The following is an 18015-nucleotide window of genomic DNA, read 5'->3' on the forward strand; positions in this document are numbered from 1 at the left end:
TCACTGTAGGAATATTCTCAGTTTATAGTTTTGCATCTAGACTTTTGAGATTTGGTGTAAGCACTTAAAAGAAACAAGGGCAAAGTAAGCAGGCTAAATGTGTTCTACATTTCATCATGACATCACCTTTTTATATCTGATACTATTTTTCCCATTTTCAGGTCATTTCCACGGCTAGAGGTTAATTAGGCTTCCGCCTGAAACTGACATGTTTCTTTTTTATCAGCCAACAAAGGTAATTACAGATAAAAACTGAACCTGAAATTATAGTTATTTTTAACTTTAGTGACATGCAAATGTTAGAAGCCGTAGCTAATTAAACTCTGTTGGGGAATCAAAAGGATTTTGATTTAATAAAGTACTACAATGCCTTTAAGCCCAGAGCGGAGTTGTCATGTTGTCACAGATGGAGTTTTCAAACATCAAACTTGTAACTTTTTTATTTTCATTGGAGCCTGTATGTTTGGGTTTGTCCGTTATATTAATCTTCACGGCACTGTTGTATTTGAGTCTTGAAAATGTCATTATTTTTTTTTTTTTTTTTTATCATCAAACTGGGAGAAAAAAAAGGTCACCGTGCCCGTGTGAGCTCTACATCTAATTTAATGGAAAAGTGCTGAAAAGTTCATCTGCGGCCTGTGAGGGATTTTTCTATTTCATGGCAGAAAATCGGGAAAATTTCAACACGTCAATGTTTGAGAAATATGTCTAGTGCACCTTCAGGAATCAAGTTTTACTCCCAGGTACAATTCTCCCCAACAGACGGACAGATATTTGTAATAAGGCCAGCAAATTTATACTGAACACACTCAACCCCGGTGTCAGCAGCAGTACATTCAGTATGCACTGAGAAGTTACACTCTGCATAAAGTCGATATGAGTCACTGGGAGCTCGGTGACTCCTCTTCCTCTCTCTCAGTAATTCACTTTCTCTATGAACAAGACTCTGTATTATTGATGTTCCACCTTATTGTTATGGGTCCTGCATGGGTGCTTCAGGCTCAAATCCAAACCCTGATTTCCAGTCTTTTATAATGTCTTTTAACTGTTGTAAAACTCATTACCATCTGCTTTGCTTTCTTAAAAAGCACCTTGGGGAAAAATACAGTAATATGTTATTTTTTCTTTAGGGGTTATTACATAAACTCAGTATTTCTTTTGTTTTCATCTGAGGCTGCAGAAACAAGCTGTGATTGCAATGTTGGCAGATTAAGACCTATTTAGTTGATGTGGGGAACTTGTCAACAAACAGAGATAGCAAAATTAGCTTTCCTTTGTTGTTCCCCTCGGATACTTCTACTTTGCTCCCACACTGTCCTGCAACATGTCATATTCGTTTATGATTCCAACGGTAAATTATGTAACATTACTGACTCAAAACACAATATCAAGTCCCACCTTTGGAAATCCTCACTGTACACGATGCAAATTGTCTGTATTATTGCTCCCCAGTTGGTGAGCAGCATCTTGCGGGGAACTCAAGCATTTGTCAGAGTGATCACAGTCAGATCCACTTCTTCCCCAGCTTGGGACATCACTCATGGAGACTTGTCACTGCTATTTTGGTTCCAGTCCCCGTCATTTAGCTGCTGCACAATTCATAATCTCTATGCATATTTCATATCATTAAAGTGTGCTCTACCGTTTGCCCTTTTTTTTTGTTTTCTCTCCTGATCTCGGGCTGTTTTTCATTGCCTGAGAATACAGTGATGTTTAAGACACTATTTTGTGTTCAACTATAGGCAGTTTAGGGAGAGACATTTCCTGTTTAAACCGAACAACAACCCCAGTTGTTCAGTGCCCTTTTTGTAGCAACCTGGAAAGTAAGGCTTGGGACCCACTGCCCACGTGTCCTTTAGGAAATGCTGCGCATCACAAACCTCAATACAGATTACCTGTTATGACTTCATTCAAGTTTAATGATAGAAATACTATTATGCCACAACCATAGGCTGTTTATAAAAGTGGACGAAGCTTCTGGGTCTGAAAAATGAGGCCGCAATACCACCGAGGGCCACTAGAGGCTGGCTCTAAAAAGCTGGCTCCTGACTCCCATTCAACTTCTCTCATGAAATTCGAAGTCTATACATTTTTTAGTTATTTCGGTGTTGCTAACTGAAGTCGCTCCTTCGTATTGGTTTTCTGGTGGTCTATCTGAAAATAATCCCGTCATTAATTAAAAAATATCCTCAAAAAGACATTGTTTTGGGGGCGTGTCTGTTTGATTGACAGGCCTGTGGTGCAGGCAGATTACAGCTATCGGTAAGCGGGACGTAATATTGTTGGGTTTCCAATCAGATCAGTCAGATCCACCACTCGCTCTTCCCCAGCTCGTCCAAAAATGAATACTTCTGGTTCCAAATCGCTCCAAACTAGCAGAATGTCAACGGACAAAATCGGACAAAAAGTTGAGGCTTCACAACGGCCGTTCACAATCCAATGGGTGATGTCACTGTTGGTATATATACACTTATAGCTATTGTTATTTGAAAATTGTAGTTACCTTTTATATTTCCCCTTGCTTTGTATCAGAGCTGAATGCGCGAGTCTCATCACCATGATGGAATGCAAAAATCTGTCCTGTTTCTGTCCCCGATCACCAGCATGGTCAGAGGTCTATTATCATGTCAGCCACAGCTTCTCCAGGGGGGGGTTTCCAGACAGCTTTACATGCACCCCCCTGTCACTTTGAATGCCTCCTTCTCTCTCCGTCTCTCCTGAGCTTTCGGCGCGGAGGCACTCGGCGATGATGGGTTTCTCAGATGGAATTAAAATGTCTCGTCCCACAGCTGTCACCCATGCAAATTGCATTGTCTACAGATTCTATCACTGAGAACAGCCAGCAGTCTGTTGTGTTTGATGCCTTCCTCCTTTTCATTTTTTTTTTTTTGTCCTGATGTCATTATCTGCGGCACTGCTGCTGCTCTCGTTAACGTTACAGTTATCTTTTAACCTGTCTTGCAATCTGTCTTTATTCTTTTCTGCAGGTTTACCGCCACTCCTACATGGCCTCCTACAGCATCTACAATATTCATACCCGGTAAGTGTTTGTTAGCGGTTTTGGTGGGTTAACTTCAGTGGTAAAAACACCTGTCATCAGAAAAATCGCCATGAGCCAGCCCAGCTTGCAAATTTATACAACACAGTAAAAGTAGTATTTGATCATCAATTACTTGCTGTGACATACATGAAAGAAAAGGCAGGTGTTTCTCTGTTTGTCTTCTTTGCTCCAGATGTTTGCTGACTCGGATTAATGCACAAGCAGACCCGGGCTGCAGCTAAGAGCTGTTCAGGGGCAGCAACTTGACTCGAGTTTAATAAATTATTTAAATTTGGTAGATTAATTTATGCAGCATTGGTGTGTCACGTTGCAAAAGGTTTTTTCTGCAGCAGTTTGGTCAACAGTTCCAGAGGATAAAAAGGGTCCGGAGTACAATAACTGATCGGCAGTCCTTCAATGGTGCAAACAGACTGAAGTTTTTAAGTTGCTAAATCTTTATCAGAGTCAACAAATGACCCAGATGTAAGGTGAACATATGCAGTCTACATTTAACCTGGAATACAAGTCCCGTTGTCATGGAATAATGAATCTAATGGAGTTGACAGTGTCCACCCTACATATAGATTGCCCCTTCACAAAAAACGACCTCATTGATTTCTTGTGCAACAAGCTAATTACGACCGCCGTAGCGTTTTATTGTCAGAGTGGACAGATGGGTTGATAAAATGTGTGACTTTAAGATGAGAAACCGCTGATCCTTCTTAATTTCAAACCGATTTCATTTAACCATGACTGCTCCATGACCTTGGCTACTTATTCACAATTTAAGCTACGACTACAAAGGACCAGTGTTCATTTCCTGTTTCGAACCAAAAGTTCCTTTTAATCTTTACTGCTGCATAACCTTAACCCCAAGATTGTTTTGACAGTTCTCTCACTTAACCTAGACCCTGATCTCTCCCTGAAACTAGCCAAACTGTTTTTGCACTAGGGATGGGCTTTTCAAGCAAAAGTACGACTCAAAATTTGTACATAACTGTTCTATTATTTATTGACTCTTTGCATGTTGCTGCTGTTTGCACCGTAATGTTTAATCTCACAGCAACACAGTTTTGCCTGCAAAGCTCCAGAGCCCGGCAGCAACGTGTTCTTCTTCCCCTTATTTTGTCTAATCAAGGCTGGCAGACAGCTTTTAGGTGCATTACCACCACCTTCTGACGGGAGTAACGCATTACAACCAGGCGTCGATAAAAACGGAAGATAAAGAAGAACGATAGTTGCACGTACAAATGTTTTAATATTTTATTTGAACGACTATTCGAATATTTGAAAACCATGTCCCATGCCTGTTTGGCACGTAAACCTAAAGGATATCTGCAGTATAGTTCCTGCCTCCCACCTTTTTGGTTGTTCAGGACATATAAGTTTGGAGGTGTTGTTGCCTACACACTGTGATCACATTGGAAACAAAAGAAAACAGTAAAGATACAAAGACAAGCCGCACAAAGCACAATCATTACGTCCATTAAATGCAGTTAGTTAGAGAAAGCATGACCAATTCAGTTCATCATTTTTGTTTAAAGGGTCAGCTGTGTTAAGAGGATAAAACCAGTGTGCATATGAAGAGCAGTGAGTTGACTACCTTCTATTTCCCAGAGCCCAGGTTAGCTTGTGCAGAATGTTTGCAAGTAGCATAATCCTTGTTTTTATTTACATTCTGATTTACAATTTTAATAAACTGAAAACTTTAACATTCTGTTGTAAAAAAGGTGGAAGACGTGTTATCGTTCAGCCTGCAGACACATTTCATTCTACTGCCTTTCAGGTGCATATTTTAAACGTTTGTCTAAAGTACTGATCCAGGACATGCTTGGACGTGGACATCCTGCCAGTTGAATCTGATGTTCAGGATTTCCACTGTTAATCACAGAGAGATTAAAACTTTATGTGGTTGATGGGATTAGCCTTTTTCAAACACGAGTGTTATTTCAGGAAGCTTTAGGGAGAAGTTCCTCAGATGTGGTGCCATTTTGGGGCACTACTCTGGCATTTGCTCTTAATCTCGGTCAAGTCTGTGCTGATATCAGGCGAATGTGTCTGTGGCCAGCTTGTGCTCATTTGAAGTTGAATCTCATTGTCATCTGGATCAAGAGAAACCGATAAACAACATGTGTTATAAAAAAAAAAAAAAAAAAAAGGCAAATCTGCTCTGGAAAAGTGCTTTTTAACATTTGCTTTTCCCTCTCTTAACCCCAGACCTTCCTTGTCATTGCTATTCTGAGGAGGTCACAGTGGGTGTCGTACTTGACTCTTCAAATGGCCTAAATCAGGGGTGTCAAACTCATTTTAGTTAAGGGGCCACATACTGCCCACTTTGATCTCAAGTGGGCCAGACCAGTAAATGCATAGCATAATAACGCATACATAACGACAACATTTCTCTTTGTTTAAATCATTGGTGAAGGTTTTTGGATGATAAACCCTGTTTTAAGGTCTTTTTACAATAAACTAGAAACATAAAGACCAAAAACTCAGACATCAGCCCACTGTTTATCTGCCTGTGGCAATGAGCGCTTCTGCCTCCGGAGCAGACGTCGCATTTACGCTGTTTTTGAAGCAATTACTGGATCGATTAAAAAAAAAAAAAAAATACAAAATGTTTGTACTCATAAACCTCCATATTCTCATAGAAATGCAATTTATGTCTTTCTGTAATTTTCACACTTAGCAAAGTCATCCGACGGGCCGAGCTGGACCCCCTTGCGGGCCGGATCCGGCCCATGGGCCGTATGTTTGACACCCTTGGCCCTAAATAGAAAGCCAGCTTTGTACAACTTTGATTAAAATTGATGTGGCACTCTTGCACTTAATTTTTGTCATATAATATTTGGTTGAAGTTAAAGTTCAGAATTTTTAGAACACTTTAAGTAGCTTCAGTGTTTACTGACTCATTATTATATGAATGTCATTCACTTTCTACTTCAGAATTTTTATTTCATTTTGTAATTAAAAATTCTCACAGGTTATCCAAAGAGCCCAAGGTTGTTCATTTTGGCTTTACATTTGAGGAGATATAACAGATTGAATTCGAATTAAAAACCCATAATATTCAATTCACAAGACCAAAAAAAATTCTCGCATTTAAAAACCTGAAACAATCAATCATTTCATCAACTATCAAAAAAGTTTTGTGGACGTTTCAATCTGTTGTCCATTCCCCTATTTCTAGTAACTTGCAATAAAGGGTTTGTCAACAACAATTGCAGCCCATCAACAACGTAATTCAGCAACAGACGTCTCATGAGACTTATTATCTTTTTTTCTAGGGAGGTTTGGGAGCTGGACCCTCCTGAGGTGGTGAACTCAGTCCTGCAGTACGCTGCCTGGGGAGTACAAGGCCAACAACTGGTGAGAACACACAGAGAAGCATTTCTCAGCCCTTCCTCACACTGCTGGCTTTACCTCTATTGTATTTTGGAGTTAGTGAACATTAACTCATTGGTATATGTTCTGTTTTATACATTCAGCTGTTTGTGGCTTGAACCTGCTGGAGCTTACAGTAATTAAGTTATTATAAAAGCATGTTTGTTTCAAGGATCCATAACATTTACAGCAATGAAAACTTGTTGATTGATATTTGATTGCAATTATTAACCCAATAATGAGAACACACTGAATGAGTTTTAAACAATATAAGGTACCTTTTGGTTCTTTTGTTATGGAGGTAAATTGATACGGACAGAAAATGATGAGTTTCCCTACACTTTAGATTTTAGTCTTTAACTCCAGTCCAACAGGCTTCATATGACATCCAACAAACAGCCAATCAAGAAATTTTACCAAAAAAATAAAACACTATTTCGAAGGATCTGTGATTGTGCAGCCCAAAAAAAGACAAATTTATCTTCAGCTTCAGGTCTGCAGACAACATTGTGTGAACAGATGTACAATGGTTCACAACACATTTTTAACATGCTTGGAGCTGTGTGTCTGTGTGTGTTTCTACACAAAAAATACTCATAAAAGCCTGTCTTGTTGCTGGTGTTTGTAAGTCAGACTTCCCCGCTCTGCTCATAATGTGCTCAGGTCTACATTTTTGAAGGGACCCTAATTAAATGCAAATTTTTTCCCATTGTACCTTTTTTTTTTAATGTATCTGCACCAGACAGACGGGGAGGCTTTTTTGTGTTGTTGACAGCTAAAAGCCTTAAAAAGCAAAAGCAGAGCTGTTGTGTCCATTTTTGCAAAATTTGGCGTGGAATATTTGAGCTTAAGTCAAACAGGACTCCATTAGGAAGTCATTATGATGATAAGGAAGTGAGAGCTACACAGATGTGGAGGTTTTTCAAGCTCTCGAGAAGCAGCGTCATTACCCACAGGAGAATCTTTTGGAAACAATGACGTACGTGTGTTTCGCTGTAACAGGCTCAAAGCCAGCCTCGTAGCAATTCTTTGGGAATTTGTGTATTAGGAAGATGCCTGAGAGTTATGAGTGGAATATGAATCAGGGGGTTTCCATTCATCACCATAGAGTCTTAGGAAATGCATTGGATACACAGTGACACTAAATACCAAGACCTTTCACAGTTTATGAAGTTATAATTAAGCCCCAAATGAGCTGCTTGGATTAATCTGTGAATTTCAAGTCTGATTCTAAATGTTGAATGTTAATGCCACTGCCAGTATAATTCCAATAATAACTTCACATCTTGTTTCCTTAAGCAAAATTTCACGAGAGGGTGTGCTTTAATTTTAGTGATGCTTACTGACCGCATCACTGTCATGCTAATAATGATGTTAAAGCACACCCTCGAGTGTAATATTATGATTGTACAACAAGTTACCAACTACATAAAATGTGTCATCAAAATATATTCACGCATCAGTAGAAACGAATGTAATGTATGCAACGTTTACTACTCCAGGAAGTAGGCCGACCCTTAGCAACGACCCTAGCAACAGAGACCATTTCTAGCCCATTTTATTCCTTTCTAGAGATAGTTTTTTTAAGCTAAATAATTACAGCATAGAAACACTAAACTGCTTAGCTCGCTCAGTCTTGTTGTAAGTAAAAAAAAAAAAAAGATATTGATGGACTCATGTTATGGACTCAAGATTTTAGCATGGTGTCATGAATTAAAACCAAAACCGGTCAAGCCAGCAGCCGCAAAGATTTTAAGTGCGCGACTAACACCACGAATGCTCGGTGCTTTGAGCAGCAAAAAAGGACCAAAAGAAACCCGATTTCACCAAATGGGTCACAATTAATAGACCTATTACAAGTATAAAACAAAATCATATTGCATTTGATATGAAATTCAAATCTATTTATATATTGCCATTGAGAAGGTGGAGTGATGTTTCTAGTGATGAGCAGGGTGTGCTGTTATGCTGATTCGAGCACCTTCCAAATGTTCAGTTGACCAATCAGATCGCTGTGTTGGAACTACTTGTTGGATAATTGTACTTGTGTATCAGTAAAATACATACTGTCCAGATTCAGTGTACTATGGGAAGGAATGTATGTTGCAGGCCGTAATCTATTATCTTCTTAAACCACCTGCATTGACAGTAACCTGCAGTTACAGCTTTCACAAAGGCTCTTCAGTTTATATATGTGGAGTGTTTCGAATAAGGGTACAATTACAGGGAGCGCATTAAAGGATAAGGTTGGCAGAGTTAATGTAATGCGCTGGGCACAGACATATTTTTGGTTTCAGTCCATCTCTGAGGTTTCTTATAATAAAAAACACAGAATAACCCTTTTGCTCAAAGTAAAAGCTGTCAGAAAGTATCCTACCTGAATGTCCACACTAATTCAAAAATGATTATTTTTGTTTTGATGTCTATTTTTTATCAAACCTGCAGCAAGAAAAACCTTAAATGGCTGATTATCTTCATTGCAGTTCATGGTAATAATAATCCATCACATTTTGGAGGGCTTCCGCCTTGCAGATGGTGTATTTGAAGTGCTGTTAAATTATCATTCCTCTGAACCTTTCAGCACATGCACAGTCTGCCTTCTGGACTGATGTTAACTTGATTTCTTCCAGCCAGACAGCAGAAGGCTCTGCTGACTGTGAGGTTATGTCAGTACATGGAGAGGCCCTGTGCTAATTATTTTTTTTGTGAGATCACATCAGGCCACAAAAACGGCTGGCTCGAGTTTGTGCTTCAGTCTGAGATGGACTTTGGTCTGTTTAGAGTTTGACTTGCTGCTGTTTGTTGGACAAGTTGGATTTGTACTTTGACAAAAGTGTCAGATAGGTTCAGTATTGTTTTTTTGTTTCCTGCTGTGGAATTTAACTTTTCACTTCTCCTATTCTTCAATGCAACAGACAATACAGTACAGTCCAGCACAGTATTCCCCACTTCCTCTGTTTCGAGACCCACGCAAAGATCTCATGAAGTTGCATAGTAAATGTACGTAGCAGTTTTTGTACGATGGGTACTCCTGCTAATACGAAGCTTCTGTATCGTTCCAGGCAGATACAGTATATTTAAACATATAAATAGACATACATGAAATAGACACTCCTTATTACTCCAGAACTTGCCTTCATTTATTCATTCATTTTCTGCGAACTATCAGGAGCTTGGTTTCAGTGGCAGCCCGCTAAGGTAGGTAGTCCAGCATTTCCTTTACCCGGCAACATTTTCCTGACCAGGTTTTGTAAGCTCCTCCACTGGAGTCCTTCTGAACCAATCAGAACCACCGAAACAGGCTCGTTTCAACACAAAGGAGCAGCTGCTCTACTTGAAGCTCCTTCTGGATGTCTGAGCTCCTTATACCCCGTCTCTAAGCAGAAAACTCATTTTACCCACTTGAATTTGCAATCTTAAACAATCTTAATGGAACAACCTTTTTGATGCTGCATCACCTCTCCTGGATCACAGCAAAAAAAAAAAAAAAAAAAAAAAAAAAGGTTCCCCCAATTGTCAGACCTGGGAGGGGATGCTTGAGCAGTGTATTTAATATCGTAATTGTTAATCCAGTTGATGTGTGCTCCAGCCCAAAAGAATCGTGCATCAGTTTTCCTCTCTTGCAGCATTTCTCTGTTTCTTACCACGTAACATTTGAATTGTGTGTGCTTTGTCTCTGCAGATCTACATATTTGAAAATAACATCTACTACCAATCTGATGTCAAGAGCAACTCCCTAAGGCTGACATCATCGGGGAAGGAAGGGGTCATCTTCAATGGGATTGCTGACTGGCTCTATGAAGGTACATATCAACTCCTTTGCCAACTTTTTCACTCAATCTGAGGCCAAAAGTAGCAAAAGAATGTAGTTTCTACCTTTTCATAGTAGACTGAAGAATAATGCATCTAACTGAGAAAAAAAAAAGCCTGATAATGACTTGTTGATAAACTGCTCTGCCACGGTGGGTTTTAAATAATGCGAAGGTGTATTTGATAATATCTACGCTACTTTGATTTCAAAGCGTTGACACGCTGTCTCATTAAACGGAAAATGCCGGTGTTTACAAGCATTACTGAATAAAAGACAGTTATTAAATATTCATAATGTTTGTTCTAGTGCAGATATTTCCCCACTGGGTGTGAGGAGTCATTTTATGTGCTTTAAGCAAAAACACACTGCATACTCTCAGCCACTCTGGCCCGTCTCACAGGGGAAAATAAGATTATGTAAATCTTCTTTAAATCTAAAAAAAGGCAAGCAGCTTCACAGCTCTGTTGGTATGACATTTTTTTTTTCCACTTTTGTTCCTCATTATATTTGTGAAGTATAATATCGCAGCAATCAGTGAAGGTTAACCTCAAATTAGAACCTAATTTAATACCTTGTGTTGTTGCAGCAGCTCTTTGGCTTCACCTGTGTTTAGTTGTGTGTCGGCATTTGGAGTGTGTTTGTGTGTACATAAGACTGCATTTTCCTGGTGAAAGGATAATCAGAATATATTTAAAATTGTATTATCACAAATATTAAATAAATGATGAACTACTAGCTATATTATAGGGGACTCTGGGATTTCATGATAATAAGTAATTACTATTCAACCCATTTCTTTGTCTTGTAATATCATCACATTTGAACTGAATTTAGTTTTGTGTTTGTTGTACACAGCTGACGTAAACTATGATGTAAAGCTGCTAATAACAACAATTAAATATGTTCAACTTTGGCGTCCTCTCTTGGTGAAGGCAAAAATATAAAAAAATACACACATCTGTAAATATGCTGTGTTATTTTGACTTATAAGATGGTAGAATTCTCGCTTTTTGAATCCTAAAATCTACAGATTGATTTCAATAAATATATGGTATCTCCTTCCAAACAGAGGAGATCCTTCTGACCCACGTGGCTCACTGGTGGTCCCCTGATGGAGAGAGGTTGGCCTTCCTGGTTCTCAACGACACTCTGGTGCCCAACATGGCTTTACCTCGCTTCACCGGCATGACATATCCGAGGGGAAAGCAGTACCCCTACCCCAAGGTGACCACTATTTCGAAGATATTCATGACCTCGTTTATTTATTTGGAGTTTGGGTTCTTTCACAGAGACACACTTAAAACATGATCCCCCCCCCCCCCCATGGAGGACGGGAAATTTAGGAGAGACACTTCACTGAAGCAACTATAAACCACAAACGTAAAGAACAGGCATTTACATTAGGTCGTTGCTTTCATTCATTCATTTGAACGCTGTTCTGCATGTAGACAAATACCAGAAGAACCCTTCCCTCAATATACCTGTAGTGCTCTCCTTGTGCATCATCCGATGTCATTGTGACAAACGCAGGAAATCAGAGTGCTGCAGAATGAGGTGGTATGACAACAAGAATTAGCATACAAAATCCCGAATTAACTTCTAGAAATAACTCAACATAATAGAGCACCGATTTCTCAGGGAAGGGTTGTTGTTGTCCTCGTCTGTATGCAGAACAATGTTCAACTGAATCAATAAAAGCAATGACTGAATGCAAATGGCTGTTATTTATGTTTGCGATTTACAGTTCCATCAGTGAAGTGTTTCTCTATTGCTTCACGTCTAATCAGCGTTCTTTTGCATGTCTGCTGACAAACCTGCTAACAGTCTGTGCATAACAACACGTGCATAACTGTCAAGCTGTATGTGCGTTTAAAGGTCTGCTCTGACTTAATTATTCATTCCAAATCACTTAATTTTGCTGCACTTTATAAGTCACAGTTGTAATTTTTGTTGCATAAAACCTTTTTTCTGCAGCAGTGATGTGAGGCCTCTGTCTAAACTCTGACCGGTTGTTTGGTTCTGCACGCAGGCTGGCCAACCCAACCCGGCGGTGAAGCTGTACGTGGTGAATCTTTACGGGCCGACGCACACGCTGGAGCTTATGCCTCCAGAGACACTCAAGTTGCGGTGAGCGGAGCCGCGCTTCCTCCGTCAAACTTTTGCATCAGCTGCTGTGCCGCTCGCAGGGATACTTTTTGACATTTCAAACTATAGATGATTATTTTTCCTCACCAGACACTTGAATCTTGCACACTGCGGCTTGTTGTGCATTGCACTGCAGCTGCTGGAGCTTTAACCTTTACTTTCAGTTAGAATAGCTAACAAAAGGAATGAACAACTAACCTCCTTATGTTTCTGGTGGGGGCTTATTGCTATTTCAGCATCCCTGTGTGCCAGAACAATCTTATAGAAGCTCATGAATCTAAAAAAAATCTGCATGTCGTGTACCACCAATAAAATGACTTTATGGAAGAGAAACAACAGAGAAACAGCAGCTTGACATTGATGTAATTTGGTAATTTGGACTCAGGAAGCTGAAATATTACCAACCGCAAACAACTCAGACTTTCATATTCAATGACGTTATTTCTTATTTTAAAGGCTAAGGGCCTGATTTATTTAAGGTTTGCTTGTGTAACTGTGTGTAATGTGTGTGAATTTCTCGCTAATAATCTCCCATTTAGCTTTCCTTCTTAGTCTATTTATATTTATTTGCTTCTTTGCCTCAAAATGTACTTATTGGCCTCCTCCGCTTGTACCTCTAATTTAATGGGATAAAATGTCCCTTTCTTTTTGTGGTCGTTATGTTTTCCATCTAAACTGTACATGGCTGGAATCACTTTAAAACCTTCATTTAAATCGAAAGATTTGCACCTGACATCAATGACGCAAATTTATTTTGGTAAATCACCAGCAAAACACGTGCAATATAATTGTGCAAACTTTTGGAATAAACATGCAATTTGATAACCATTTTTTGAAATATTGGTAAATCATTATTCCCGTCCACAGTATGTAATTTCCACATTGTACACCTACTTCAATAGTCTTGAGCGTTTTACTTTACACAAATGTACAGAATATTTTAAGGTATAGTTAGTCTGAGTCTTGAAGTCCATTATTACAGACAACTATAGGTCTTAACATTACCTCTGTAACTGTGATATTTTTTGTTCTTATTCATAGGGAACATTATGTGACCATGGTGAAGTGGATCAGCAAGACCAGGACATCCGTCAGGTGGCTGAACCGGGCCCAGAACATCTCCATCCTGACTGTGTGTGACACAACCACCGGAGCCTGCGTCACGGTCTGTTTGTGTGTGTGTGTGTGTGTGTGTGTGTGTGTGTGTGTGTGTGTGTGTGTGTGTGTGTGTGTGTGTGTGTGTGTGTGTGTGTGTGTGTGTGTGTGTGTGTGTGTGTGTGTGTGTGTGTGTGTGTGTGAGTGAGAGAGAGGCAGTGAGAGAGAGTTAGGTGTGGGTGTGTTCTTGAGTAGAAAAGCAGACTGAAAATTTCAAAGCATCTCTTCTCACTTTAATGTATCACCAAAATATGAGAATTGATTGCTGACAAATGTTCCTTGACTGTGCAAGGCAACAGCACACTACACATTCATTGTAGGAACACAAAGTTGTGTTTGTGAATGTTTTAGTGAAGTGCTTTATGCAAAGTTTATATTTGATCAAGCCTGGCTTCAGTTCTTGAGTTATTAAATCTTGTCTGATCGCCAAGGTAACACTTGTGTGAAGTGTTTGTCCTCTGCACTTCTTTCATTTAACTTGAGAACTTTTAATTTTCAATGATTTTCTTCTCCGTATCCACTAATTGATCGCTATCTTTTTTGTTGCTGTGAGTTGAAGAGGATCGAAGTAACATGGCAACGTGGCTATCTTTTATTCATGTTAAACAGAGAGTACAAGTACCTTGATTATTTATGTGAAACACTCATTAACCTCTCCAGTAGTTACACAAGCACAGCACAGGCACATGACCTAAACTCTGCTCGATATACTAGACCCGATCTAAATAGTTTTCATTGTATATTTTGTTTGAGGTAGATTAGTACGGAGCCCCTAAAGGGTCACGGGGGACGATGTTTTTTCAGGACTACTTTTGCCTTCCCCACGCAATACTTTTCTTCTTCCATTCGCTCTGAGCCACATGTCTGTTTGCATTCAGCTGCTCTGGTCTTCATGAACAGAATTGTGTTGTTTCATATCACTTGTAACACTCTGATATTACCGGGATTAGAGATGATGTGACAAGTTCATGTATTTAGTGCTCATTCACGTTAAAAGGCCGATCCCCAACAGTATTCAGCTTCTTGTTGTGAGCAGAGCTGCAGCTGCTCTGTCTGCTGTGGGTGAAGCTGGGTTATAATGGTTATTGTTTGGACTTTAACTGCTGCTGTGGTTCAGGCTGTCATGTTAAAGGTTAAGGCCTGCTGAGCCTGGTTACAGTTGCTATGCTATGATTGGACAATTGATGTTTGTGGGCAGGCTTTAGCCAATAGTAAATTGCGTGCCATCAAGAAAGTGACTGAACAGCACAGCAGAGAAAAATCAAGGACAACTTCAGAGTTCTTGTGACTTGCTGGCATAAGCATGTCCCTAACTTGCCAGCCTGTTAGCCGTTGGCTCGCTAGCCATACTCGTTCACCATGTAGCCCTTTGAACAGTCCTGACGTGCTCAAAATATGTATTTTTATGATTATATGCAAATGACCTTGACTGTGCCTGTTTCTGCAGTCCTTCACTGTTGTGTCTGTTAAACCAGGGGTGTGATGAAGGGCTGAGCCACAGCAGGGAAGCCACAGATAGCCAGGGGAGAATACATGTTGAGCAATTCATGTGGGGACATCAACCAAAGTGCTCTAGTGCTACCAAGGCTGCCTTGTTGATTTTAATACAATTTACCTTGTTTTATTGGTAGTTTAATGTTAGTGACTGATCAGAATGAAGTAGGCTTTTTCCGGTTTGGGTGGACATGAAGTGGTGCAGCCTTTTAAAGTGGGCAGAACAGAAGTTTGAAAACCACTAATCATTTGAGATGACGAAAACTTTGCTGAAATCGCAGCACATCTGCTGGAGTAAAATCCTCTCCATATTCTCTCCATGTTTGGACGGCGCAGAGCAGTGTGAACCCAGCAGTTGAACTGTGGGACTCAACAGGCCGCTCTCCAGTTCTGTGGTTGCTGATTTGGTGTGATTTGCACGAACAAACATGACGCCCGGCCAAGAGGCAGCTTAGCTCCGGCCTGGACACGGCGCCCAAAATCCCCCTGCCAAAACTCTGGCTCCTGCTTCTGCTTCTGCATGTTGGTTTGAAATGATGGCTCAGACCGGGAATGGTGTCCCCAGTGGGGTGTTAAAGTAAACAGCAAAATAAGGGCCCCATTATGGGACCACCAAATGTGACTGGAAAATGTGCCACTGAAGGGCTATTCCAAAATAAGTTTTACATAATATGAGACACATACCACTTTTTTAAAATGTTTTGGTGACATAAAAGAAAAGTCGTTTGAGGGGGAAAGAATGTGATTACACTGCATTTACTATTGCTCTGTTGTTTTTGAGACAGGTGGATACCGCTGTCACTGTTGTGTAGGATATTTACTGAAAATAAATATTCTACCGACACTTCTTCATCATTTTCAAATGGTCTTTACCCCACTTAATAATAAAACAATAAAAGGGTACACAGCTGGTTCAAAACATTTATTTGGAGCAAAAAGAAACCACGATTAAAAACGGCACATTTAAATGTGTGGGGTTTAAATGTGCCAAATGTTAGACTCTATTAGTCGGCTGCACAGCTACCTGCTGAGTGGATTAATGATGGCCCAGAATCAGCATGGATAGATCTGGAGTCATTTAACACAGGTGATATACTACCAAGTCCTTTACTTTGCCCCAGACTTAAGGTGGAACAGAGGACTTGTGGACAGTGTGAAAGTCTGACAAACAACAAGAAACTTCGAGGGTGGTTCTGAAACACTGTCTTCTCTGGCTTCCGTACAAGGTATCATTGGATGTAACATCTAGTGAGATTTTAACTCTGGGATATTTGCTTGATAAAGGCGTGATTCTCCCAGTTGAAATGATCCAACTGAATTATGGTCTTCCCAAAAATCACTTCTGCAGATATTCATAAATTCAAAGCTTTACTCAGAAACAGTTATCTCTTTGATCTTCAGACTCTTGTGCAGATCAGTTTTGGGTCAGAAGCGCGCTGAAGTTAACCATTGTGAGTAACATGAGAATATTTACGACACATTTTGAACTATGACTTCAATCTCATAATAGATGAAGCAACAGGGGTAGAAATGTGGCAAATAGTGAAGGAAATCTACAACAGAACCAGAGCCCAATTACAACCCAGTTTAGACACAAGATGAATCCAAGTTTGACAGAAATGTTCTCAAAATTTCCAGTGAAGCTGATAAATTATCATCAAAAAAGGTTGTTTAATAGTAATATCTGGAAACATATATTGATACTAAACTACCTAAAATTGTAGTATGTAGGATGAAACAATAAATGAGCTATTACTAATGGCATCTAACAGGTGATTTTTTTTTTTAAAAGACTTTCATCCTTCCTTAAATATGTGGGTAAAAGACTTACAAATATTGTTTATATTGAGGGAATGATAGATTACAGTATGTAAAATTGGCAAAGTGCAATTTTTCGGTTTTCATTTTTGTACTTTGTTCTTTGAATTTTCATACAAATTCTAAATCTATTTACTTGATCAATGCAATTATATTTTTTCTTCCTTTTTTCCTCTCCTGATGTTTAGTTGTTGCATCACTGTCAACTCTAATGGATTGACCCTTTTCTGATCCTTTCATTTGCATGCATAGATTCTAAAACATTTTCCATGACCTGACTATGTGTTTATTGTGTGCAATTTACTCTCTGTATCAGGCGTATTATATATGACATGTATATTTGAGTCAGAGGTTTAGTTCTTGAACAAAATTGAAATATAAAACAGCACAGAGTTGAGAGGATTTTGATGATGTGGGTTTGACATTTTTCTCTGACATGTTTTTCAGAGACATGAAGAAAGCTCTGAGCTCTGGCTTTCCAAGCAGGTAAAGTTCTTTCCGTTCTACGTGTCGCAGTTTAAAAAAAAAAGGAAAAAAAAAAGCTCCATTGCTATAATTTCAGTCGATGTTATGTCTGCCTCGATACCTTTCCAATTATGCAACATAAAGGACAACTTCTTTCTTATCTTTCGGTTATTGCTGAATCTAGATAGAAGGCACTTTTCATCCCAGAAATCCTACAAATGATGACGCAAACACAGGCTGAGCAGCAGCAACACGGACTCTTGAGTCTTCTTCTCTTCAGCGGCCTTTCCTGCTGCTCGGCCTGTGACCTCATCATCTCATGTTTAAGTGTACTGCATGTAAATTCAGGGATTGTTCCTGTAGCCTTATACGCCCGGAGCACAGAGGCGATAACTGCCATCGCGTCAAATTTCAGGTGGTTAGTCTGATAACCAGCTAACTAAGCTAGCAAACAGCTAACACCACTAACAAAGATAAAAAAAAAGAAGCTAAAAAACAGCGACTTTCACTAAAAAAAAACAGTTAAACTCAAGTTAACAAACACTTTTTAACTCTGTACATGGTGTACAACCCCACGAATGTCGAAGAAAACCCACCTGGTAGCCCTTCTGATTCGACACGCCTTCTTCGGTCGTGGACAGCGACCGTTTGCCCCTCTTGAAACATGAATACCATTTCAAACACCTCGCCCGGCTCGTTGCTT

General features: G+C 39.6%; 1 protein-coding gene across 2 annotated transcripts in view; it reads left to right on the top strand.

The window, feature by feature from the left end:
- LOC138621013 (inactive dipeptidyl peptidase 10-like) overlaps positions 1-18015 on the top strand; it is a 198411-nt gene that overhangs the window by 163445 nt on the left and 16951 nt on the right. For both annotated transcript variants that reach the window (XM_069698730.1, XM_069698731.1), the window contains exons 6-12: positions 2988-3040; positions 6328-6409; positions 10107-10227; positions 11305-11459; positions 12265-12362; positions 13422-13545; positions 17295-17333. In XM_069698730.1, coding sequence (XP_069554831.1) covers positions 2988-3040; positions 6328-6409; positions 10107-10227; positions 11305-11459; positions 12265-12362; positions 13422-13545; positions 17295-17333 — 672 coding nt within the window. The remainder of the gene's footprint in view (positions 1-2987; positions 3041-6327; positions 6410-10106; positions 10228-11304; positions 11460-12264; positions 12363-13421; positions 13546-17294; positions 17334-18015) is intronic.

The sequence above is a fragment of the Brachyistius frenatus genome, unplaced genomic scaffold (genome assembly GCF_029030835.1).
Source record: "Brachyistius frenatus isolate BFR_SWC_R1_liver_20210118 unplaced genomic scaffold, ASM2903083v1 Contig_28, whole genome shotgun sequence".
Taxonomy (NCBI): Eukaryota; Metazoa; Chordata; class Actinopteri; family Embiotocidae; genus Brachyistius; species Brachyistius frenatus.